General features: G+C 39.9%; 1 protein-coding gene across 2 annotated transcripts; it reads right to left on the bottom strand.

Moving 5' to 3' along the window:
• Positions 1-21,004: 21,004 nt before the first annotated feature.
• On the bottom strand, positions 21,005-24,519 carry LOC306888349 (uncharacterized protein). Of its 2 annotated transcripts, XR_013785733.1 has the most exons (7): positions 24,166-24,519; positions 23,631-23,747; positions 23,430-23,461; positions 23,216-23,263; positions 23,048-23,115; positions 21,656-21,788; positions 21,005-21,353 (listed from the first exon to the last, which is right to left on the bottom strand). XR_013785733.1 is itself a non-coding variant. In XM_079446571.1 (6 exons), exons 3-6 carry the CDS (start codon positions 23,282-23,284, stop codon positions 21,180-21,182), a joined length of 444 nt encoding a protein of 147 aa, XP_079302697.1. In that variant the 5' UTR covers positions 23,285-23,304; positions 23,430-23,461; positions 23,631-23,687; the 3' UTR covers positions 21,005-21,179. The 2 variants fall into 2 exon arrangements, 1 of the variants encoding a protein (XP_079302697.1); XM_079446571.1 differs by lacking the exon at positions 24,166-24,519 and having other exon boundaries at positions 23,216-23,304; positions 23,631-23,687.
• Between the last annotated feature and the right edge of the window lie 389 nt (positions 24,520-24,908).

Raw genomic sequence — 24,908 nt, 5'->3', positions numbered from 1 at the left:
GCAGCGTGTTGCCCAAGAGCACCCCTCCTGCCCATTCGTGAAGCCAGGTAAGGGCAGTAGCACTCGAGTCCCCGCTTCAAGTCGTCACAAGCCTCAAGCCGGGTTCCTGTGTTTCCTCCGACACGAGGAGGAATCAGGTGAGTGTTACACTGCACACCGAGACCCCGCCCCTTGCCGTCACAGGCCAGGCTGTCACAGGCCCTGGGCCAGGTCCCTGTGTTACACCTCGCTGCCCCACCACGGCTACGTCAGTGGTCCCGTTGGTCCAGCTGGCACGGTCTCTTGGAGCCTGGCTAGCGCTCCCCAGTCCGTCTCGGAGGCTCCTGCGGACCATCAGACTCGGCTACACGATTCAGTTCACCCGGCGTCCCCCCAAGTTCAGGGGCATCCGGTTCACTTCAGTCAAGGCCGTCGATGCCCCTGTCTTACGTGCGGACATCGCAATCCTGCTGGTGAAGGACGCGATAGAGTAGGTCCCTCCAGCCGATATGAGGTCAGGGTTTTACAGCCCTTACTTCATTGTGCCCAAGAAAAGCGGTGGGTTACGACCAATCTTGGATCTGCGAGTTTTGAACCGTGCACTTCACAAGCTGCCGTTCAAGATGTTGACGCAGAAACGCATTTTCGGGTGTGTCCGTCCTCTAGATTGGTTCGCAGTGATCGACCTGAAGGACGTGTACTTTCATGTCTCGATCCTCCCGCGACACAGGCCATTCCTGAGATTCGCGTTGGAGGCTCGGGCATATCAGTACAAGCTCCTGCCCTTTGGGCTGTCCCTGTCGCCTCACGTCTTCACCAAGGTTGTAGAGGCGGCCCTTGTTCCCCTGAGAGAACAGGGTGTGTGCATCCTCAACTACCTCGACGACTGGCTCATACTTGCACAGTCTCGAGAGCAGTTTTCGTGCACAAGGACCTGGTGCTCAGGCACCTCAGCCAGCTGGGCCTTGGGGTCAACTGGGAAAAGAGCAAACTCGTGCTAACGCAGAGGATCTCTTTTCTCAGCATGGAGTTGGATTCGGTCAACCAGACAGCACGCCTCACCCAGGAACGTGCTCAGTCGGTGCTGAACTGCCTCAATCAGGCAGGACGGCAGTCCCACTTCAGAGGCTCCTGGGGCATATGGATGCAATCCCGAGGTGGGTGTGGAAACGCGGTACTCACCGGGTTCAGATTATACCGGCCTGCCGCAAAACCTTCAGCACGTGGTCAGATCCCTCGTTCCTTCGGCAGGAGTGCCCCTGGAGCAGGTATCCAGGCATGCTGTGGTATTAACGGATGCCTCGGCCACCGGCTGGGGAGCCACGTACAATGGGCACACAGTGTCAGGGGTATGGATGGGTCCCCAACTGCATTGGCATATCAATTGCCTTGAGCAACTCGCCCGCCACTTCCTCCTCTGGAGTCAGAAGCATCTGAGATCCCTTCGTGCCATCCACATCCAAGGAGTGTTCAATCGGGCAGCCGATGAGCTGTCTCCATCCCCATGTGGTTCAGCTGGTTTGGGGACGGTTCGGAGTTGCTCAGGTGGACCTGTTTGCATCTCCAGAAACCACCAATTGCAAGTGGTTCTACTCCCTAACCGAGGCAACACTTGGCACGGCTGCACTGGCACACAGCTGGCCCCGGGGCCTGCGCAAATATGCGTTCTCCCCAGTAAGCCTACTAGCACAGACACTGTGCAAGATCAGGGAGGACAAGAAGCAGGTCCTGTTAGTGGCTCCATATTGGCCCAACAGGACCTGGTTCCTGGAACTCATGCTCCTTGCGACAGCCCCTCTCTGGCCGATTCCTCTGAGGAAGGATCTGCTTTATAATAGACGGGGCACCCTCTGGCACTCGCGTCCAGACCTGTGGAAACTCCACGTGTGGTCCCTGGATGGGACACGGAGGTTCTAGGTGACCTACCCCAGGAGGTAGCACTCACTATCGCTTCGGCAGTGCACCGTCCACAAGATGGGCCTATGCTCTGAAGTGGAACCTGTTCATCGAATGGTGTTCCTCTCACCATGAGGACCCCCGGAGATGTTCAATCAGAGCCGTGTTTTCCTTTTTGCAACAAGGGTTGGAGCGTAGGCTGTCCCCCTCCACCCTTAAGGTTTATGTTGCTGCCATTTCCTCTCACCACGACCCCGTAGAGGGGAAGTCGGTGGGGAAGCACGATCTGGTTGTCAGGTTTCTTAGGGGCGCCAGGAGGTTAAATCCTCCTAGGCCTCCCTCCCTACCCTCTTGGGATTTGGCATTAGTACTAAGAGCCCTACAAACTCCCCCCTTTGAGCCTTTGCAGTCAGTCGAATTGAAGTTTCTCTCTATGAAGACCCTACTCCTGACTGCATTGGCCTCGATCAAGAGGGTGGGGGACCTGCAGGCATTTTCGGTCGACGAATCGTGCCTTGAGTTTGGGCCGGCTGACTCCAGTACAACAGTGCAGCCTAAGCCATCTCAGAGACTTCCATGTGCAATAGGGCCCTACGGGGTTACTTCACATGTCTAAATTTCACTTAACCCCCTCTGGGAGGAGGTGACTCTACAGCGTGCCTCTTCCAAGCGGAAGGACACGCTTCCCAGTGTTATCCAAGTCCTACTGTTTGGGTTGCTCAAGGAGCAACAGTAGTTGACCTTCTCTGTGTAGAGCCCGGTCCTATCGTCTGCCTTATAGGAAGGATCAGGAGGCCTACACAGGGCACTGGAAGGGGCAGCTCCTGTTGCGCTTTGGTAGGGATCCCAATTTCGTCGGTCATCTGACGTGATGTCTCCGTTCCCTCCTTCAGGGAACAAGAGTTACATACGTAACCGAGACGTTACTGAAACCACGCCTTCTTTCTTTGCGTTAACATTTGGGCAGCATTAAGCATATATATCCACATTGTGACATAGACATGTGGGGGCGTGTTTGAATGAACCGTTTTAGGGGGGCGTGGATGAGTCTTAACTTTGATAAAGAATATCTCTTTGGTTTTGAGACTTTAGACTTTGCAACTTCAGGGATCTTATCTATGCATGAACAGCTTGTAACACTCCAAAGAGAAAGGAAAACTTGAAATCGCATCATATGACTCCTTTAATCTAGATTTAAACTGACAGAGTGTGTCTGCTTCCTGAGCAGTGTTGCCTAGATTGTTCCAGAGTTTGGGTGCTAAATAGGAAAACGATCTCCCGCCCGCAGTTGATTTTGATATTATCAAATGGCCAGAGTTTGAGATCGCAGCAGACGTGAAGAACTATAGTGTGATAGAGCTCACTGAAATACTGAGGTGTCAAACCATTCAGGGCCTTATAGGTAATTAGCAAAATCTTAAAATGTATACGATGTTTAATAGGGAGCCAGTGCAGTGTTGACAGAACCAGGGAAATATGGTCATACTTCCTGGTTCTAGTAAGAACTCTAGCTGCTGCATTTTGAACCAGCTAGAGTTTGTTTATTAAACGCGCAGCCTCTGCAGAGGAACCACCCAAAAAAGCATAACAATAATCTAGCACCGAGGTCATGAATGTCAGTCATCTGTCGTGTGTCATGTGTTCCCGCCTCTTGTGTCCATATTTGGTTTGTTTCCTGTCCTCGTCTAGTGTGATTATTAGTTCATTCTTGTCCAGCAGTGTTTGTGTGATTATCCTGTGCATTTATAGTCCTCTCTATTCAGTTTGATTTCGTCTGGTCTACTCGTTACTCCCCGGTGTTCCTGTCTGTGTCAGCCTTGCCTTGTCTTGCCCTGCCTTATGTCGTCATTAAAGACTACATTTTGAGTTACCTCCTCGTCTGCGTGTTCCTGCGTCCTCCTCGTGTGTGCACCGTGACAATGAACGCATTAATTAATGTTTCTGCATTTGACATTAAGAGCATAGGTGGTAATTTAGATATATACATTTAAGATGGAAAAATGCAGTTTTACAAATGCTAGAAACATGTTTTTCGAAGGAAAGATTGCTATCAAAAAGTATGCCTAGGTTCCTAACTGATGACAAAGAATTTACAGAGCAGCCATCAAGTATTAGACAGTGATCTAAGTTATTACATGCAAAGGTTTTTGGTCCAATAATTAACACCTCTGTTTTTTCAGAATTTAGTAATAAGAAATTGCTAGTCATCAAATTTTTGACATAAACTATACATTCTGTTAGTTTTGCAAATTGGAATGTTTCATCAGGTCACAAAGAAATATAGAGCTGAGTATCATCAGCATAACATTTCCTGATGATATCTCCCAAGGGTAACATGTAAAGCGTAGTACTGAGTCGTAGTACTGAGCCTTGAGATACTCCATACTGCACTTTTAATTGCACTAATAAACCAGCCAATATGTTAATATTAGGCATGCTAATAAGCAACTAAGAATTGGTTTCCATATTTAAAGTGTTACCAAATTTTTATTTATATATTTTTGTATTTATGTGTACTTGAAACTTATGATTGCATGATTGTTTTGTTATTACCTAGAGTAGGCTACCCCACAATTGGCTATATCCACGTATTTCATAGAATGGGCTTAAACAGCTTAGCCTTTCCTGCAAATTTCATTTACAAATAACTTACAGTTAAGACCCAAACATGATTTTCATTTCCATTAGTAAGTATTCAAATTCAGCATTAGTAACTTACTTCAGATCACTGAATTAGTGAATTTCTGATGTGAGAACATCTGCAATTGGTTCAGTTCAAATAATGAATTCTGTAAAGTTTCAGGTTCAGCTGGTTCACTGAAATGAATCAGCTTCAAATTAGTTAGAAAATAACATATATATCTATCTAGCTGCCCTGCAAACATGTCCTTGCGGGTCCCATGCTGGCTTTTTGCTGGCACAGTCGGCTAGGGCCAGCCCACACCAAACCTAAGCAGGCCTATGGGACTGCACACTATGGGACTCCCCACATTAATCCAATGATGGCCCAGTGTGGGCCAGACTTGAGCCTGTTAATAAGAATTTTATGGGCAGTTTTCTTCCTTACCTCTAGGGATGCTAGAGTGTTTTAGGTTTCCTTAAGTAAAGCCATGATGTAGAGAGAGTTAGCAATAGCAAGCAGCAGTAGCCAGCATGGCTCGCCTACTGAACACATTGTGCTGTGTCCTGATTGGGAAATGTGTCATTCAAGTTTTTTTTTTTTTTTTTTTTTTCCCTTCTATTTACAAGTGTACATTGCTGATGTTTTTGTAGAGATGGTACATGTATGCATTCGTGATGCAAAGTCCGATTAATTTCCGCAAAACGGTTCTTTTCGGACAGTTCAGCTCATTGAACCAGTTCAAATAGCCGATTCATTGGTTCCTGACATCATCAAGCAATAACGTGTCTACATTTCTTTTCTAACAACTCAGTGCCATGTTGTATCAATGAAAAATTAAAATAAGTCATTTGTCTCAACACATATTGAAACATTGAAAAAATAAAGTTATTTGTGTGAAAGCATATTGATATTGATTATTGCAATATAATTCACTTAAGTTTAAGGTGTTTGTGGTCACAGTTCCATTCGCGGACCAATATTGACTAGCCTACAACTTGGATAAGATTCCTAAAAGTCTCCTACAGCACACATTACAGACATTGATGCACAAATGCGGATATGTTCTATGTCTACAGTTAAAAGAATGAGTAAACCAGTCTTATAAACTCCTTGATTTCACTTAAGCAACTTTAAATATAATAAGCATGCACAATAAACTATAGTAAAAATTATTTACATCACTCGACAGAAAGGTTTTTGCAGGTTTTGATAAAATGTATATTAATAACAGTCATAAGTATATTTCCAGTACGCGCTTCAGGCTTGCACAATATCGTTAACTCACTCATCAGAATGTTCGGTAATCCTTGCCAAACTTCGCCACGGCTCATTCAGTTCTTGTTGAGTCCTCGGTAATCCTCTGTAAACTTTAAAAGTTGGTTAAACCAGCTCATTCAGTTCATTGAGTCGTGCTACTTCGGCTGTGCTTCCTGCGTCATCAACCTAGAACTAAAGTTCGATTCAGTTTGATTTTTGAACCAGCTCAACTGGTTACTTCCTGAGAACTGGCTCAAAAGAACGATTCGTTCAAGAACCGAACATCACTAGTATGTATGGCCTATGTTTGGATTGATGCTAAGAGTTTAATACAGTGTATTTGTATGCATTTTAGAAAGACTGTTTATTGGTGAGATCACCACATCATGGTCCAGTTTGAATATGGATTTAAAGTTCTTTTCGATGTGAGACCATAGTCTGGACCATTTTTGATTGTTCCTGGTTTGGAAGAGTCTGGTGTTTGAGAGCTGTGGCGTGTTTTCATTACAAGAGGTTGGATTATTAATTTGCTATCAGCCAACTTCAGCTACGGGCAGTGTTTAGACATTGATGTATTACAGATAAGACTTTCACACACATCAACTTTCACATGACGAAATCCTACAATCTTACATTGGTTTGTTTTGTTTTTTTGTTCTTTTGTGTATTTTCATTTTTGTCTATATTTAGCTGTATTAACCTGAATTTAATGTTTTCTATTTTGTATTTAATAAATCCATTGATTTGAAATCCCTTTGACTACTGTACAATAGAGACATTAGTTAGGTGGTGACTGCATCCATTTCAGATGTATAATAAGTGTTTTTCCCAAAGACTTAAGTTATTGTACCTAAAAAGTATTTAAAGTGTAACAGATGTATTGTTATAGATCAGGGGTGCATCCTGTTCCTTGAGATCTACCTTCCTACAGAATTCAGTTCCAACCTGTCACGAGTCTGTTCTGTTTTTGCCATGTTAGTTAATTAGCTCCTCACCTGTTTCTGTTCTCCCTTAATGATGACCTGCCTTTATAAGCCTGAGTTCTCCCTTGTTCCTATGTCCGTTATTATTTGATGTTACACGTTGAAAGCTCTCGTTATTAAAACCTCTCTATTTGTGGATACTCATGTCTACCCTTGTGTTTGTTCTGCCGACCTGGTGGCACGCACCGTAACACAACCTTGACTAAACAAACCTATCTGTAATTATCAAGTGCTCCTTCAGATCGTAATTAGTTGGTTCAGGTATGTTTGATCAGGTCCAGGTTGGGCACCCCTGTTGTAGATTAATAATGTGGGCTAAGTGATGGCTGCCCATGCAGGGCCAGCACTAAGGGGCCACATTTTGCCAACAAGCAAAATCTCAAAGGCCCTGCACTGGCAGTCCGCTGGGGCCCTTTGGCTAGCCCTAAGTGGGCCCATAAAGGGCCAGTGCAGGCTTGTTTTCAGGGTATCTATCTATCTATCTATCTATCTATCTATCTATCTATCTATCTATCTATCTAATTATTAAATTAAATTGACAGCTCTGTTTTTGTTATGGTCTTCTCATCTGTCCATGTGTTCTGAATAAAACGAGAGTAGAACAGTGTGCTCTTGTAAACCACAGCTTAACCTTTTCTCTCAAAATGGGGTTTGGGGGTTATTTTAACATCCAAAGTATTGCACATCACCTTTAAATTAACCAGAGCATTGGAAAATGATATTATAACTGAATATCTCCACTGTAATTCCATTGAGAGCGACAGCATGAAAGACAGTCTTCAGTTTGTAGCTTCTCTCTATTTACGTCTAACGATTTGGAAGGAGTAGTTTCTCACAGACAGACACACTGTTTGGGTTTTCTGTCTGTCTGACCTTAAACAACATGATTTCAATCGGCATCTACTCAACCTTATTGTGTATGATGTGATTTCGCTGTAAATGTGTGTTATTGCGTTAGCGTCATATGCGCTGTTTCTCTTTAAACTCCAACTGAACTCTACATCAGTGGGGCATGTAGTTTTAAACACTGACAGGTAGAAGCCTGGAATTATAATGAAAAAGGTCTAATTAAAACATTATTCAATAAACAGTTGCTTTATTGAGAAATATGTTGGCCGAGGGAACTGTTTACAGTTATTTTCTCTTGTTGTATAATGAAATCTATGTAAGACACATTGTGAGTCACTGGAAATCTACAGTATAAACACAACGTTTGCATTAATTCAATGAGCTAGTTTGACAGTGTCTTTTGTGTATCATCCCTAAAACAACCCTACATTTTTTGTAATATTGCATTAACCTATTGGGGAGTTCATATTTAATACTTGTAGGAACAATAATGCTTAAAGAATCTGAACAAATCCATTACAGCATTTACGAAACCAATTAAATTAACCCCATGGTGAAGGCGCACTACCATGACATTGTGACCATGTCGGAGACATCTAGAAAGATAGATAGAGAGAAAGAGAGAGAAGCTCCCTGAATGTTCGGACAGGAAATTCAATTAGAAAAGCTTTTGAATCCAAATTCCCACTCAGTACTCAATATGTCCTTTGTGCCCCTGTCTAGGAGGGTTAGCGGAATGTTACAGGAATGTTTGGACATGCGGGTCTAACATAATTCTGACAAACAGCATCTGTGCGAATCACCAGGACAAACAACTGAAACCCTGAATGGTCTTCTTCACCTTTTGTGTGTTTAAGAAAACCAAAATGTTACTACATATGTACACAAATGACAGGGATAAGTTCTTCAGGTTCCAAAAAGGAACAAAAAACAGCATAAAATGATAATAACTTTGGTGCACATGACTTGAGCAATATATTCCAAGTCTTCTAAATTCATAGGATAAATTTGTGTAATAAAATCATTTAATGGTAATCTCCCCCTTCCACTGAGCTCTGATGGCTTAATGTATGTGTGCATTAAATGCATATTCTCACTCCAATTATGCATAATAAGCTGACAATGCATGAATTGTTTACCTTTGCGCACTAAACCGATTTTGCCAGTCTTAGAAACACTTTTTTTTTTGTTGTGGCTATGAAATAGGAGTATCCTTACTGCAGTTTTAAGCATATCCAACCAGAAATGGATGCTGTAGGTGGAAGAGATAATATAAAATAACCAAATTATTTCAATGAAATGATTTTAGGTAGATATCATTGTGTTGGTGTGCATGCTCACTGATCATTCCAATTTACGAATAAATCTTTCAGACAGGTTTTGTGAACTAAGTAAATAATAATTGACTACGGGCCGTTGAATTTTTTGAAAATAATGTACACCCAAGGTGACACAAAGCGGAGTGTGCATTATTTTCTAATAATTCAACAGCCCATCATCAATTATTACTTACTTAGTTCACAAAACGTGTCTGATCATTTGGAATGAGCATGTTTAAATTAAGTCAATTATTCCGCTTATACTACAGTTACCTCACCTCACATATTGTTCAGATGTTGTATTTTAAGACATTCATCAGGTTGTTGTCCTTAAGATGCTCTTGTGTGTAGGATTAATTTCTTACTCATCTCATCCAACATCTCCTAATTCCAAAACATCATTTTAGACCTAGTAATGGAGGCTTGAGCCGTTGATAGCAGACTAATGTAGTGATTAATTAAGTTATTAGAGAGAGAGAGAGAGAGAGAGAGAGGAGCCTCTCAACTAATATCGAAACTTTAAGAAGAATAATTAGTTTTGAATATCACTCCTTCTCCTTGACAGGTCAAGGCGAATGTTACAATATTCAGTGAAGAATGACTTAAATTTCACTCTAGTTATTTTTCAAAGCTGCATTAACTTCAGAAGTCATATAGCCCATATTTATGATAATTTTATGGTGTTTTGTGAGTTTTTTGAAGTTTGAAAGATGCAATCTTCATTCATTTCAACTGCAAAAAGAAAAAGAACAACCATCACATTTATTCAAAATCCCTATGTTGTGTTCCTTTTGGATCCACATAAGGGAGAGGAAATGCTGACAGAATGTTTCGTTTTGGGGGAACTATTCCTTTAAAGATGACTGTAGCTGGTGAAATTCAAGTGGTTTTGTGTCAGCGACGTGACGTGTGTTAGGTTTTTGCAAACAGATGTCACCCATGACTGCACCAAACTAAAAGCAATTCAGTTATTGATCATCTGAAAAATAACTCTCGCCGAGCCCACCGAACAAACCCAGAGGATTTGAGATAATATACATAAATTTGATGAGCTAATGACGTTCTAAAATATTTATTACATTATTAGTAGCCGGGTCCAGTGTGAGGCCATGGAGATGGTCAGATGGAGGGCAAAGGGGTCAGGCAGATTATGAAGATACAGCACCTCAAGACACATCAGCGAGACAACAACATTTATCCACCATAAAAAATCTGACTAGTACTAAACACACCGCAAGCACACATACTCACACACATACTCTACATGACCACACCTGCAGGAATAGTCCCATTGATCGGACGGCTTTTAAAAGGCTGACCTTTAAAGAAGGGCTTTGCTTTTCAGTGATAAATCTGAAATATGGAGCCATCTGTGGAGCAGAGGAGATTGGCAGGCGGACAGAGTGCGAGATATTTGGCCACTCCCGGGGTACCGGAGGGACTGTGCGGCCCGTGACCTTATGGCAGGCGCAGGGTCGTGCCTCTCTGTAACACGAGAAAGCGCAGGGGCTGGGGCGGGGTAGTCTGTCCGTCTCCGTGGCGACTGGAGCCCAGTCGTCACGGCGACCCCTGTGCACACTGGTCGATGGACAGGCTGGGATGTGGAGGGATGCCACTCCTGGGGATGAAACCGAACACCTGCTCAGACACATACATACACAATGAAGACTCCGAGTCACAAGCTTTGTGTCTGTCCTTATCTGTGTGATTCAACCCTCATCCACCTCGTTATTCATTTATGCAACAGCTTTTCATTTGGACTGTGTATGCATGCGAGTCCGTGCATATTTTGATTACAGTGATTATAGTGTGGTAGGATTCACCAGTACATTCCCAGTATTATGTAAATTAAAAATACTTTTTTTAATAAAAGATAATGACAAACTAAATGAAAATGGTCACACCTTAGCTTGGTGACTAATTCTCACTATTAAAGGGTTAGTTCACCCAAAAATGAAAATTCGCCCATGTTTTGCTCACCCTCAAGGCATTAGGTGTATATGACTTTCTTATTTCAGGCGAATTGAATCAGAGTTATATTAAAAATTGTCCCTTCTCAACCAAGCTTTAGGATGGCAGTGGGCAGAGAACGGGTTCCGCATACGACAGTTAGGGCAAGTGAGAGAAAAGTGTTTGTAACATATGTAGTGTAGTTTGTATCATAACAGCGTTTTAAATATGGATATTTTTATTACAAAAAAGTCGTGTTAAGCACATTTTATTATGGATGGATGCACATTATTTGACGTCTTTTGGATAGTTGAAAATAAAAATTAAACTATTAACTATGACTTTTGCCTCAAACTCCAAATTACTGATTATTAATAGTTAGTAAGGTAATTGTCAAGTTTAGGTATCATGGTCATGCAGAATAAGGCATTAATATGTGCTTTATAAGTACTAATAAAAAGCCAATATTCTAGTAATATGCATGCTAATAAGCAACTAGTTAATACTGAGAATTGGTCCCAAAACTAAGGTGTTGCCATGAAATCTGATCAACAAGTGCTGAGTTAACAACAAGTGAGTTATCCTTCTTTGTATTCAGCAGAGAAAAGGTGTTTATGTACTGACATAAATTTAATTCTGCTCTTTGCATATTACAACATAACTTAAGAAAAACTTGGAATACCTAATATAGGTTTATATTCAGCAAAAAAAGAAAAAAAAGAAAAAAAGCCATATGGACCAGTTTTTCATACTTTCTGTCCATTCATAATTGAATGGAAAGGAGAAAGCAGTAACACGTCAAAATAACTCCTTTTGTGTACTATAATAAACTTATGGTACAGTGGTTGTGGTAGAGAAAGGCGCCCCACGAAAGTGTAAACAAAAAGAGGATTCTTTAATAAACAGCTTCAACGCACTTTAGACACTAGTTCACTAAGATCCGACAAACAAAGGCAGAACTGAGGACTTAAAGGGAGGAACAAACGAGGAAACAAGAGGATTAAATCAAACACAGGTGATGGGGACCATTAATTAACAGAACTAGGACAGGAACTAAAACAGGAAGAACCAAATAAGGTAGGAACAGAACAAAACCAAAACTGACATGTTACAGTATCTCCCCCTATCTCACCGTAACATCGGGGAGGGGGGGGGTTGCCTGGGGGTTGCTCCAGGGCGGATCTGGAGACTCGGGAGACCATGGCGGATCTGGAGACTCGGGAGACCACGGCGGGACTGGAGACTCGGGAGACCATGGCGGATCAGGAGACACGGGAGGCCATGGTGGATCAGGAGACACGGGAGGCCATGGCGGATCGGGGTCCTTGGATCGGATTCGGTGGCGCTTGAAGAGCGCGGATTCCCGGGGATCGGGAACGGCACTCCTGGCCGTGGTCAGAGAACTGGATTCTCGGGATCGGCACTCCTGGTCGTGACTCGAGAACTGGATTCTCGGGGATCGGGATCGGCACTCCTGGCCGTGGTCTGAGAACGGGATTCTCGGGGGCGCTCTTGCAGCGCGGAACTCAGGTGGGCTGGACGGGACCAGCGGGAACTCAGGTGGGCTGGACGGGACCAGCGGGAACTCAGGTGGGCTGGACGGGACCAGCGGGAACTCAGGTGGGCTGGACGGGACCAGCGGGAACTCAGGTGGGCTGGACGGGACCAGCGGGAACTCAGGTGGGCTGGACGGGACCAGCGGGAACTCAGGTGGGCTGGACGGGACCAGCGGGAACTCAGGTGGGCTGGACGGGACCAGCGGGAACTCAGGTGGGCTGGACGGGACCAGCGGGAACTCAGGTGGGCTGGACGGGACCAGCGGGAACTCAGGTGGGCTGGACGGGACCAGCGGGAACTCAGGTGGGCTGGACGGGACCAGCGGGAACTCAGGTGGGCTGGACGGGACCAGCGGGAACTCAGGTGGGCTGGACGGGACCAGCGGGAACTCAGGTGGGCTGGACGGGACCAGCGGGAACTCAGGTGGGCTGGACCAGCGGGAATATAATTGTGGTGAACGGCGCAACGTTCTTCGCCCGTCGCGGCGGCATCCTCCTCGCCGTGGGCGGAACCCTCGTCGCCTTACACGGCGGCTTAGTTTTTCCCACAAACGGTGGGGCCTTTGATTTTTGACGGCGCTGGGCTGAGGAACACAATCGAGCTGGAGATGTTAAGTGGTTTCTTGGGGTTGGGCAGGCGTTTTGGACCGTTGGTGCGGTATGTGGAGGTTCTTGGCATGGTCTGAGCTGGCTTGACATGCTGTGCTTCAGGGGAGACTGGGCAGCGAGACGGGAATGCTTCCCTTTCAACGACCTCGAAATCAGAACCATTTAGAAATAAAACAAGATTAATCAATTCGACCAGAGAAAAGTCCAAAACAGGAAGCTCACAACGAATAATCTCGCTGTCCAGCCCCCGCTGAAAGCATGCACCCAAAATAGTGTCAGGCCAGCTCAGCAGATGAACTAGCTCAATGAAATCCTCCACATACCGTTCCAGCTTCCAGCCAGCCTGCCGCAAGCCCCACAGCCTGTCCTCAGCCATCTGCATCCTTCGGTTGGGGTTTGTTCTTCTGTAGTGGTCGGATCTTCTGTTATGGTACAGTGGTTGTGGTAGAGAAAGGCGAAAGTGTAAACAAAAAGAGGACTCTTTAATAAACAGCTTCAACGCACTTTAGACACTAGTTCACTTAAGATCCAACAAACATAAAGGCAGAACTGAGGACTTATAAAGGGAGAGGAACAAACGAGGAAACAAGATGATTAAATCAAACACAGGTGATGGGGATCATTAATTAACAGAACTAGGACAGGAACTAAAACAGGAAGAACCAAATAAGGTAGGAACAGAACAAAACCAAAACTGACATGTTACAAAACTGAGGACAATTAACATTTATTTATCCCAAAATATTAATCCCAATATTTTGTCTGCTTTGTATTTAAATTATCATGTTGTTATCTTAGCAACATACTAATGTCAAACTCTATTGAAATCAATTGAGAGTAGAGCTGTTTTTATATGACGTCCATGTAGAGCATTCCAAATCAGTCACTTACAAGGTTTGCAGTGAGGAAGCTGTAAGCTGTAATAAGAGAGTAGCTGTCTATTTGAACCAAAGAAAGTAGCTGGAACCAAGCTAACAAGTGAGTGACAGAAATTACTTTCTTGATTTCCACAAAACGAGCTGTAAAATCTTTGGCTCATCATTCTGGCTTATTCAGTCCATTTAGCCATGTGGTTGATGTTTTGGAAGATGGAAGGACTGGAGTTTATAACATGTCCCTCTAAAGGGTAATTTAATGGGGCATCAATAAAAGCACTTAATTGCACAATCACTATTGACATCGCATTTAAACAGCCCCGCGTACTGCCGAATTACCTAATGGAGATTGGATTGGCCAACTTGCCACTTTTCAGAGTATAAATTGTGTCTGCTATTGACAGCTCATCGCTCCGAACACAGAACAGAGGAAGATTTTCACCCACATGTGGTTTGAGTGCCCTGGTAATATGTTCTTAAACATAATGCTTCTGATTAAAACTAAACAACTTGTAGACTTTTGTTGTTATGGCATACTAGTGATAGCTCATCTAATTTATTCAGTTTTGGAAACTTATAATGTGGCCAAATGCATATGGGTCATAAACAAACATCAAAGTAGTGGGTACTTTGTTGATGGAATAGTTCACACACACACACACACACACACACACACACACACACACACACACACACGTTTGTTTCTGTGAATTGTGGGGACTTTCCATAGACTTCTATTATTTTTTTTACTGACCAAATTATATTTGTATCCCCTAATCCAACCCTAACCCTAAACCTACCCCTTACAGGAAACCTGTTTGCATTGTAAGACTTTCAGATAAACATGATTTACAATTTTAATTAATTAATTTTTTTCTTTTCTTTTCCACAGCCCGGTCCCCACAATGTAGCATAAACGTACACACACACAACTTGTCATTATTTACTCACCCTCTTCAGGTTTGATGTCAGTGACGAGACAGGTTGTTTGTTTGAGAGCTATGTTCCATAGTTTCGAAGTTTCAAGCAAAACCTTTCAGAATTGTTGGTATTAATTTTGATACGTTTGCTATTGTATGGTTTATATTTATTTATTTATTAGGATTAACCCCTTGAGATGTCCCATCTTGTTTTCGAGGGGATCCCACAATGTATCACAATCATAATATAGTAACAAAAAAACAAAATAAAACACAAAATTAACATTACATCCATAAACAGCACCAAACAACAAAACACAAACATTAATTGGGGGGGGGCACCACAACATTAAAAAATAACTAGTAACAAATATGAAACAAAACATAATACTAAATATACCGATCAGTGTATCTGATCACAACATAGGCCAATATATATATATAAAATAAAAAATCAATAAAAAAAATCAATACCATCTTCAAAAATAACATGTACAATCCAAAGTAAAATATGATAACAGAGTTTGCTTAAACATCTTAAAGGATGTAATAGATCGAATATCAGCAGGTAAATTATTCCAGTCTATTGGACCTTTAAACATGAAAGCTCTTTTACCAATGTTTTTTTTTTTTGACACGAGGAACAAAAAAATAGGTCTGAACAGAATGCCTAACTTGATAATTTAAAGAAAACGGTACAAAGTATTGTTGTAAATAAATAGGATATTTAAAATTAACACATTTAAATATAAATTGAAGCCAGTGAATATGTCATCTGGTGTGCAAAGATGGCCACTGAAGTGCATCATACATTATACAATGATGAGTATAAAAAGAACACCCCAAAACAAACCTGCAAAGTCTATTATATGCTGTGTTAAGAAGGGCAAGATCTAATTTTGCTGCAGTCTGATAAACAACATCACAATAATCAAGAATTGGAAGTACAAGTTGAGAGACAAGTTCCTTATGAACACTGTATGAAAAACAATTTCTAGAACTTTTACCAAAATGTATTTTATGTAAGATATGATTAATATGTGATTTAAATGAAAGTTCAGAATCAAGCCATACTCCAAGATATTTAATAGTATCAACTTTATGCAGAGAAGTGCCGTCTTTACATAATATATCACAGGAACAGCTTTTGGATTTAAGTTTCTGTCTAGAACCAAAAATCATAATATAAGACTTAGTTTTATTAAGCGCTAATTTATTATCCAAAATGTATTATCCATCTTGTAAAATATTAAAATCATACTGAAGAGATAACTGAATATGTAAAATATCAGAATTAGATACATATGTGACGGTGTCATCAGCATAAAGTTGAACACTACACTTACTGAAAATTAACGGTAAATTATTAACATAAATAGAAAAAATAAGTGGTCCTAGTATTGAACCTTGGGGCACACCTCTTTGCTGAACCAAAAAAATCTGATTTATTCCCATTTAATACTACACATTGTTTTATATTATGCAAATATGAATTGAACCACATAATTGCATTTTCAGACAGACCAATAGCATAACGTTTATCTAAAAGTAAATATCGATCAACTAAATCAAAAGCTTTAGCCAAATCAAGAAATATAGAACTTGTTATATAAATATAAAACTAGAAGTTTACCATCATCAGCAGCCAAAAACAGATCATTAGTAAACATCATTAGTAGCGTCTGCTAAATGACAAAAGTTAAAAGTAAAGAATGTAAAGACCATAAACTCTATCGTGCGACTCCACAGGGCAGGGACACCGGCAAGGGATATAAGTATCGCTTTTTATTTTAGTTTTTTCATTTATATGTTTATTATTGAAATGTTGTTATATGCATGTGTCAATTTTATTTAATTTCTTTATTTTCTTAAATATGTGGGTATATAGTATTTATAGAGTTGTAACTTTTAGTTTTAGTTACTTTTTCTTATTTGTAAGTCGCTTTGGACAAAAGCATCTGCTAAATGACAAAAGTAAAGTAAATAAGTAAGTAAAGTAAACTTAAGTAATGCAGTAGTTGTAGAACGATTGGATCTAAAGCCAGATTGATATGGTGATAAAATATTATTAATACTTAAATAATCTGAAAGTTGTTTATATATAAATTTTTCAAAAACATTAGCAATAGAACATATAATATATATAGGTCTGTAATTACTGAGATCAAGTCCATCACCTCCCTTGTAAAGTGGAGTAATGCGTGCACTTTTCCAAATAACTGGTATCTCACATGTAGACAGACAAATTAAGTAACTCAGCAAGTGGGTACATAAGAATATGAGAAGATAATTTAAGAAATTTATTTTCAATACCATCCAATCCAACACCACTAGTACCACTTAATTGATTAATAGCATTCTGAACTTCAACAAGTAAAATCTTCCTAAATTGAAAAGAACTACTACATGAAAAAGTATCATATATCGTGCCAGTATTCAAATAATAATCAGATACTAACGTAGAACAAACAGAAGAGAAATGCTGATTGAATGATTGAGCAATAGATAAAGAGTCATGTAATATTGTATTGTTAACTCTACATTTACATTTACATTTAGTCGTTTGGCAGACGCTTTTAGCCAAAGCGACTTACAATTGGGGAATACAAAAAGCGATTAATCTTGAAGAGTCAATCAGACAGAGGAAGTGCTCGTAACACCAAGTCTCAGTCATTGTTCAAATAAGTACAAGCTAGTAGGTGGAGAGAAAGATAGAGGGAAAGTTTTTTTTTTTTGAGTTTAGGATGAAGTCAAGTACTGCCGAAAGAGATGAGTTTTCAGTTGTTGCTTGAAGGTTGCCAGGGATCCGGCGTTCCGGATAGGGGTGGGAAGATTATTCCACCAGCCAGGAATGGTGAACGAAAATGTTCTGGAGAGTGATTTTGAGCCTCTCTTTGATGGTACCACAAGGCGTCGCTCACTAGCAGATCTCAAACTTCTGGAGGGGATGTAGGTTCGTAATAGTGAGTGGAAGTAGGAGGGTGCAGAGCCTGTGGTAGTTCTGTACGCAAGCATCAGTGACTTGAACTGGATGCGAGCTGCCACTGGTAGCCAGTGCAAGGAGATGAAGAGAGGTGTAACATGCGCTCTTTTGGGCTCGTTGAAGATCAGTCGTGCCGCTGCATTCTGAATCATTTGTAGAGGTTTGATTGTGTTTGATGGCAGACCAGCCAGAAGAGCATTGCTGTAGTCCAGTCTAGAAACAACAAGGGCCTGGACAAGAAGTTGCGCAGCATGCTCTGTCAGAAAGGGCCTGATCTTTCTGATGTTGTGTAGTGCAAACCTGCAGGAACGAGCAGTCTTTGCAATGTGCTCTTTGAAGGTCAGCTGGTCATCAAAGATTACACCAAGATTTCTGAACGAAGTTGATGGGGTAATCATTGATGAGCCGAGCTGAATCGTGAAGTCATGCCGTAGAGTCGGAGTGGCAGGGAAGACCAGAAGTTCCGTCTTTGCCAGGTTGAGCTGTAGGAGATGTTCTTTCATCCACGCCGAGATGTCCGCCAGGCAGCCTGAGATCCGTGCAGCTACCGTTGGGTCATCTGGTTGAAAAGAGAGATAGAGCTGCGTGTCATCAGCGTAGCAGTGATAGGAGAAGCCATGTGCATGTATGATGGGACCCAGCGATGTAGTATATGTGGAGAAGAGGAGGGGTCCAAGAACCGATCCCTGAGGAACTCCAGTGACCAGTTGATGTGGTTTGGAAACCTCCCCTCCCCAGGTCACCCTGAAGGATCTACCGGTGAGATAGGATTCAAACGAGCGAAGTGGAATCCCAGTGATGCCCAGTGATGAGAGTGTAGACAGGAGAATTTGATGATTGACAGTGTCAAAAGCAGCAGAGAGATCCAGCAGAATGAGGACTGATTTGGAATCAGCCTTTGCAGTTCGCAGGGCTTCAGTGACTGAGAGTAGCGCAGTCTCTGTTGAATGGCCACTCCTGAAACCTGACTGTTTAGCATCCAGTTTGTTGTACTGTGAAAGAAACCGCGAGAGCTGGTTGAAGACGACTCGTTCGAGTGTTTTCCCTATGAATGGAAGGAGAGAGACAGGTCTGTAGTTATCTAAAAGAGAAGCATTTAATATAGGTTTTTTTTTATCAGTGGGGTTACCCGAGCCTGCTTGAATTCTGTGGGGAAGATGCCTGTGAGGAGAGATGAGTTGATAACTCTAATTTGATTAATTGAATGTTTATCTGAAGTACTGAATATGTTTTTAATTTTATTCCAAAAATACTTAGGGTTCTTACCATACAGGAAAAAACATTCTTTATAATAAGTAGATTTCGCATTTCGTACTTTCGTTTTGCTTAAATTTCTCAAGTGCCTATATACTTCCCAGCATTGCTTCTTGTCTGACAAAATACTGATCATGCTTTATCCCTTAGCCTAAAAAGACTAATAAATGCAGAATTAATTCAAGGGAGATGATTACCCCCCTAACCCTAATAGTTTTCCAGGGAGCATGCTTTTCCTCAACATTAATAAAATCTTTATTAAGAAAATCCCAAACATCATGTACATTAGGAATTAAATTAAATTTATCCCAATTAATAGAAATCAAATGATTGATAAAGGAATTTAGATTAAGTTTTTTATGTTGTCTGATCTTAATTAATTTAGAAGGGGATTTAGGTCATTTAATTTTCCATACACAAAATACAATAGAATGATCACTAAAGCAGTCAGACATAAGACCTGCCCTTAAAAATCTTTTAGATTTATAAAGACTTATATGAACTACTTGTATGCCTTTATAGAGGTTTTTGAAGCTTGACAGCCCTTGGTCACTGTATGCTGTTGCTAAAAGAACTTTATGAACATTCTTCAGAACTTATTTTTTGTTCCATGGAACAAAAAAACAGTAAGGCATACGGGTTTGGAAAGACATGAGAATGATTAATCGATAACAGACTTTTTGGTACAGCTTTTAAATTTAGTCCTCTTCGACTTGTAGGTACTATTTACTCATTATTACTTAAGTACTACTTACATGCAGTAACAACGTACCCCTGAACCTAAATTTAAACAACCTTAACCCATATTAAGTTGCCTAATATTACTCAGTACTTTCTTGCGCAAGTACACTATGTAAATACATTTTAAGTGAATATACTGTAAAATAAAATGCAACTGAAATTATTTTGGTTGAGTTATTCCATTTAATGCGAAAAGTGAAACCTTGTTTAAGAAAGTTTGGAAAGACATAATCTTAGACTCAAGACAGTGAAACAAGAAGAAAAAATTAAATAAAAGATGTCTTTTTTATTGTGATATTGAACTTGTTCCCAATATTTAATGTAAACTGTAGAACCTTTTTGGAAAAACTAACAGCACTTCTGCACATAAAGCCTTTTGAATGTCCTTAAATGGAGGCTTGTTAATGTGCCATTCTTTCTCTCAGGTCTGGTAAAGAGGGCCATTATACCGATAACTACAGCAACCACAGCTGAGCCAATCGCAGTGAGTGGAGATGAAGCACCAAGTCACAATAGTCAGTTATAGGGAAACGGTAATCCATACCAGCCTTTGAGGAGCTGCTGTACGTCTCAGAACAATCCTAAAGACTCATTCCTGGCCAGGTGTCATCAAAACAACCACAAAGAGCAGAATACCTCTAAAACAGTCAATAATGCATTGATCCAACAGGGCGTCCAGACTGTAGGATTAAATATAGAATGACAGCGTGCATATTCCTACGAGAAACCAGTGTGTGTGTGTGTGTGTGTGTGTGATGACATATAAGTACACTGTAAAACTTTTCGTTGTAAATTTACAGTATAATACTGGCAGCTGGGTTGCCAGCCACATACTGTATTTTTACAGTACTACTACTGTACACAACATTTACAGTTCTGTACTGTATTTACGAAATGCAGTATTATACTGTTATATAACTTTTTTTTACAGTATTACACTGTAAAACTTTTCGTTGTAAATTTACAGTATAATACTGGCAGCTGGGTTGCCAGCCACATACTGTATTTTTACAGTACTACTACTGTACACAACATTTACAGTTCTGTACTGTATTTACGAAATACAGTATTATACTGTTATATAACTTTTTTTTACAGTATTACACTGTGCTCTTTACAGGGAATACTGTAAATCCTGCTTTTATTTCAGTACTCTTGGATTTACAAAATTAAAAATATACTTTTTCATAACAGTATTCCCAAAAAAATAGAGTTTTAAAACATTTTATTTATTTTGAAGAAAAGACCAGGCAATTGCCTTATATGAATTTACTGGCTGAAATGCCAGCTGTAGTTTTTTTTTTCCTTTTTCTTTTAAATATAAAACATGTAAAATGCAATTAACAATTAGCAAGTAATTCAAAATACAGTAATCTTATTTACTTTTAAAGAATGGAAAGGTTTTTCAGAAATATATTTTTTATAAGTCTTTCAGAAGAGAGGAAACCTGTGGGTTTACAGTACTGTTCTTTTTTTACACAACATGTCCAGTCTTCTTGTAAGTCACTTTTCCTTTCTTGGTTTTTGATGCACATGCAGGGCTGATGTCGAGAAAGCATCTAAAAGACAGAAAAGAAAAAAAGTGAACATTATGTATATGTCTAATATATATATCTAATACACACATACACACACAGCATCTCACAGAAGTGAGTTCTTTGAGACAGCACAGAGAATTGCAACACTTACGATGTGATTACATGACTACATGATAATGTTAAATATGCAATATGTCATTCAGCTCTTTAATCAACTGTATAAAATATTTGTTACAATATACTTAAGTACTTTACAAATACTGTCAAAACAAGTTAGTGACAATTCACTCTATCATATATATATCAATGGCAAATATGCTAACCTCAGTCGCAAGGGTGCATGCCACCTCTTCCTGATACTGGAGGTTGAAATCATACAATAATACAAACAGCACTGCAAGGCCAGAGACAAAGTTGGGCTGCTCAACATTTACCGCTGGTTGCTTAGAGATTGACCTGAAAATAAAAAAAGAAAGAAAATACTTCAAATAAACTATTGTGGGTTCCATTGCAGTTCTGTTTAGTTGTCTATACATAGTTCAACTCAACATAACTATTAAACTAAATCTGAAATATGTGCAGGGAAATCCCATTTACAGGGTTCACAACTATAGCTGTGAACTGCATAATAATAGTATCTCATGAATGCACAGTCGAGCACAAAAGACCAATGTCAGTGTCAGGATTTTCATTAAACAATATTGCATTCCCTCAGAACACTTGGAATACATGACATGTTGCATGTGAACATTCTGTGATACTATTGTATCTTGATGCTGGTCACTATCACTGCCATTATATGGACAAGCGTGAGCAGGCTTTTTTTTATTTATTTTGTATTATTCTCCTTTAGTGGTCCAAAAAACAAAGAAGGTCATAGGGCATTAGAACAACACCAGGGTGCATGGAAGCATATGGGTAGCAAAATTCAATTGAAATGCAATACGTAAAATGGTGATATATTTCAATTTACATTTTCTTATACATGTGCAATATTTAGTGCACATATGTATTTTATTGTATATCACATAAATTTTATTTAAATTATAAAATTTACATTTGCCATTTCCTACACTAGTTTTAATACACAAATTAAAAACATATTTTAATGCTTTATAAGTTGCAAAATGGAAATTAAAATGTATTACCCAAATTGATTAGATGTTTAACATGTCCAAGCAAAAACTGTTTTTACATCATAATACCACATGATAATTGTAATTTCAGAATGCATTCTGATCCAAAGGTGCAGTAAAAAGGTAGAAAAATTGTAATTTAAAATATCTTTTATTTTTCTTAAATGCATTGACACTCATATATAAGACGTTTCAATTGCATTTTCATTTAATACCCCATGATGAATATAAAGTCAATGTGGATTTGAAAATGCATTCGAAATGTATTTGAAAATGCAACACACCCCCGACCTGTCAATCTTTAGGCTACATCAAGGCAGGGCTTGGCAACAGGATGCACAATTGTAGAAAATATCATATGTAAATTATATAACTGAATTTCCATTTTCATTTTGCACTAAACTTTGCACATTTAGGGTAAAATGTCAATTAAAATACAGAAATGCATTGCCATTTTGCATATTACTAACTGAATTTGAAATTATTTCAAACTGAATTTTGCTACCCATATGCTTCCATAGCGTTAATGATGACTTGATGTTCATTTTAGGGTGTACTAAACCTTTACTGTTTACTTACCAAGAATTATAGGTTGTGTTCTCTGGCAAATGTAGAGACTGCTGGACATCAGATTGAGTGGTGAATACCTGAAACAATTTTTAAGAAGACAGCACAACCATCACTAACAGAACCAAGACATAACAAATCACATTTATTTGCAACATGCTTTAAGTAATCTCTACTTACATCTGCTTGAAGGGTAAGGCCATCTAATTTCTGCAAGTGTGGGAGCAGCTGTAGGACCATGGAAGACATGGAAGCAATCAGGAATACTACTTTTGAAATAAGCATTAGGAACATGACTATGGATTTTCATGTGCTGGCAAAATTATAACACATTAAAAAGCATGATCATAGAACTGACATTTTTTAACATGGACTACAAATGGGAAGCACTTACATTAGCACCGGATCTTCATCAGATTGTTCAGCCTGAAAAATAATAATAATAAAAAAATAATAATCAGAAGCAGGTCATGTGAATGTGTGTCTTATTTGCTATTTAAGTTGTTTTTGATTGTTGGATTAAAGGAAGGTGTGCATAAACATCTTAAAAGGGATAGTTCACTTTGAAATTAAAATTTGGTATCTATCAGCTTACCCCAAGGGCATCCAAGATGTAGGTGTCTTTTTTTCTTTAGTAGATCCAATTTTGATATGTTTAGGTCAAATCGTTCTAGCTTGTCAGTCATATAATGGCAGGTATAGGTCACTGTCTCTATAAGAGGGAAAAAGAACATGCACAGAGAAATCCAAATTAAACAATTCCCCATCCTAACTACACATTGATGGCCTAAGACACGAAACGAGCGGTTTGTGTGAGAAAATGAACAGTATTTATACAGTTTTTTACCTCTTGTACACAACCATGTCCAAGTGATCTGAGTGCGCGCACGCATCCGGTGTGTGACGTGTGTGTGCGCGCTCTGGCTTAGTCCGCCAAAATAACTTTATTGCACAAATAATTAGAAAGTTATTGAACGCGGAAATATGTGAATGTTGTGAATGTGCGAATATAAAACCAATTTTACCCAAGTGAATTGCTAACTCGGGATTTAAGTTAAGTTTAACGTTCCCAAAATCAAACCATGCGTGGAAACAATGTAGAAATGTGAATGAAAAAAAGACAAGCTTACCGTATCGATACTTAGTCGAACATTAATCCATCTTCTCATGCTCCAGTCGATTAGCATCATCTCAGGCACAGGTTAGATGATTCAGATGACAAATGATCTCTGCGTCTGCTCAGGCAGCGTCGTCCATTGTTTGCTGCGTCACAGGCACTAACGCTTGAAACGCGAAACGAAGCTCACAAAGCTTATCTACGCACACATTCACAAACCACTGGCTTATCTTAATAACGCGAATAATTATTTTGTTCAATTAATTCCCGCTGACGAATCTAGTTTGCCTGTAATACACTGTTCACATTTCTTCTTCTTTGGAGATCACATCACATTTGAATTGAGCGCGAAATAAATATATCCCACAATGCAATGCGTTTACAGTATGGTACTGTATTACAAATTTAGCGGGCTGAAAACAGAAAATTTCTGTATATTTACAGACATTCTGTAAAATATACAGAATGCTACTGTTTTATAAAAATACAGTATAATACTGTTAGAAAATGCCTGTAAATTTACAGTAAAGTTTTACAGTGTACTTTACTTTGTAACAGTACAACTGAAAACTGAAACTGTAAGTAACTAACTGTAGGTTAACTGAAAATACAATAAAAATGTACTAATGTACTGCATAATTTTTGTTTATATCCTTGTGAAAAAGAAGTGTGCATAATTGTATTGAATGTGCATTTGTAGTGGACTTTGAATCTTAAAAGTGTATTAAATATATAAAAAGCACATAAAAAAAGTAC

The sequence above is a fragment of the Barbus barbus genome (assembly GCF_936440315.1).
Source record: "Barbus barbus genome assembly, chromosome: 22".
NCBI classification, from domain to species: Eukaryota; Metazoa; Chordata; class Actinopteri; order Cypriniformes; family Cyprinidae; genus Barbus; species Barbus barbus.
The sequence above is the reverse complement of the archived record's forward strand: the minus strand, read 5'-3'. Positions and strand labels throughout refer to the sequence as shown.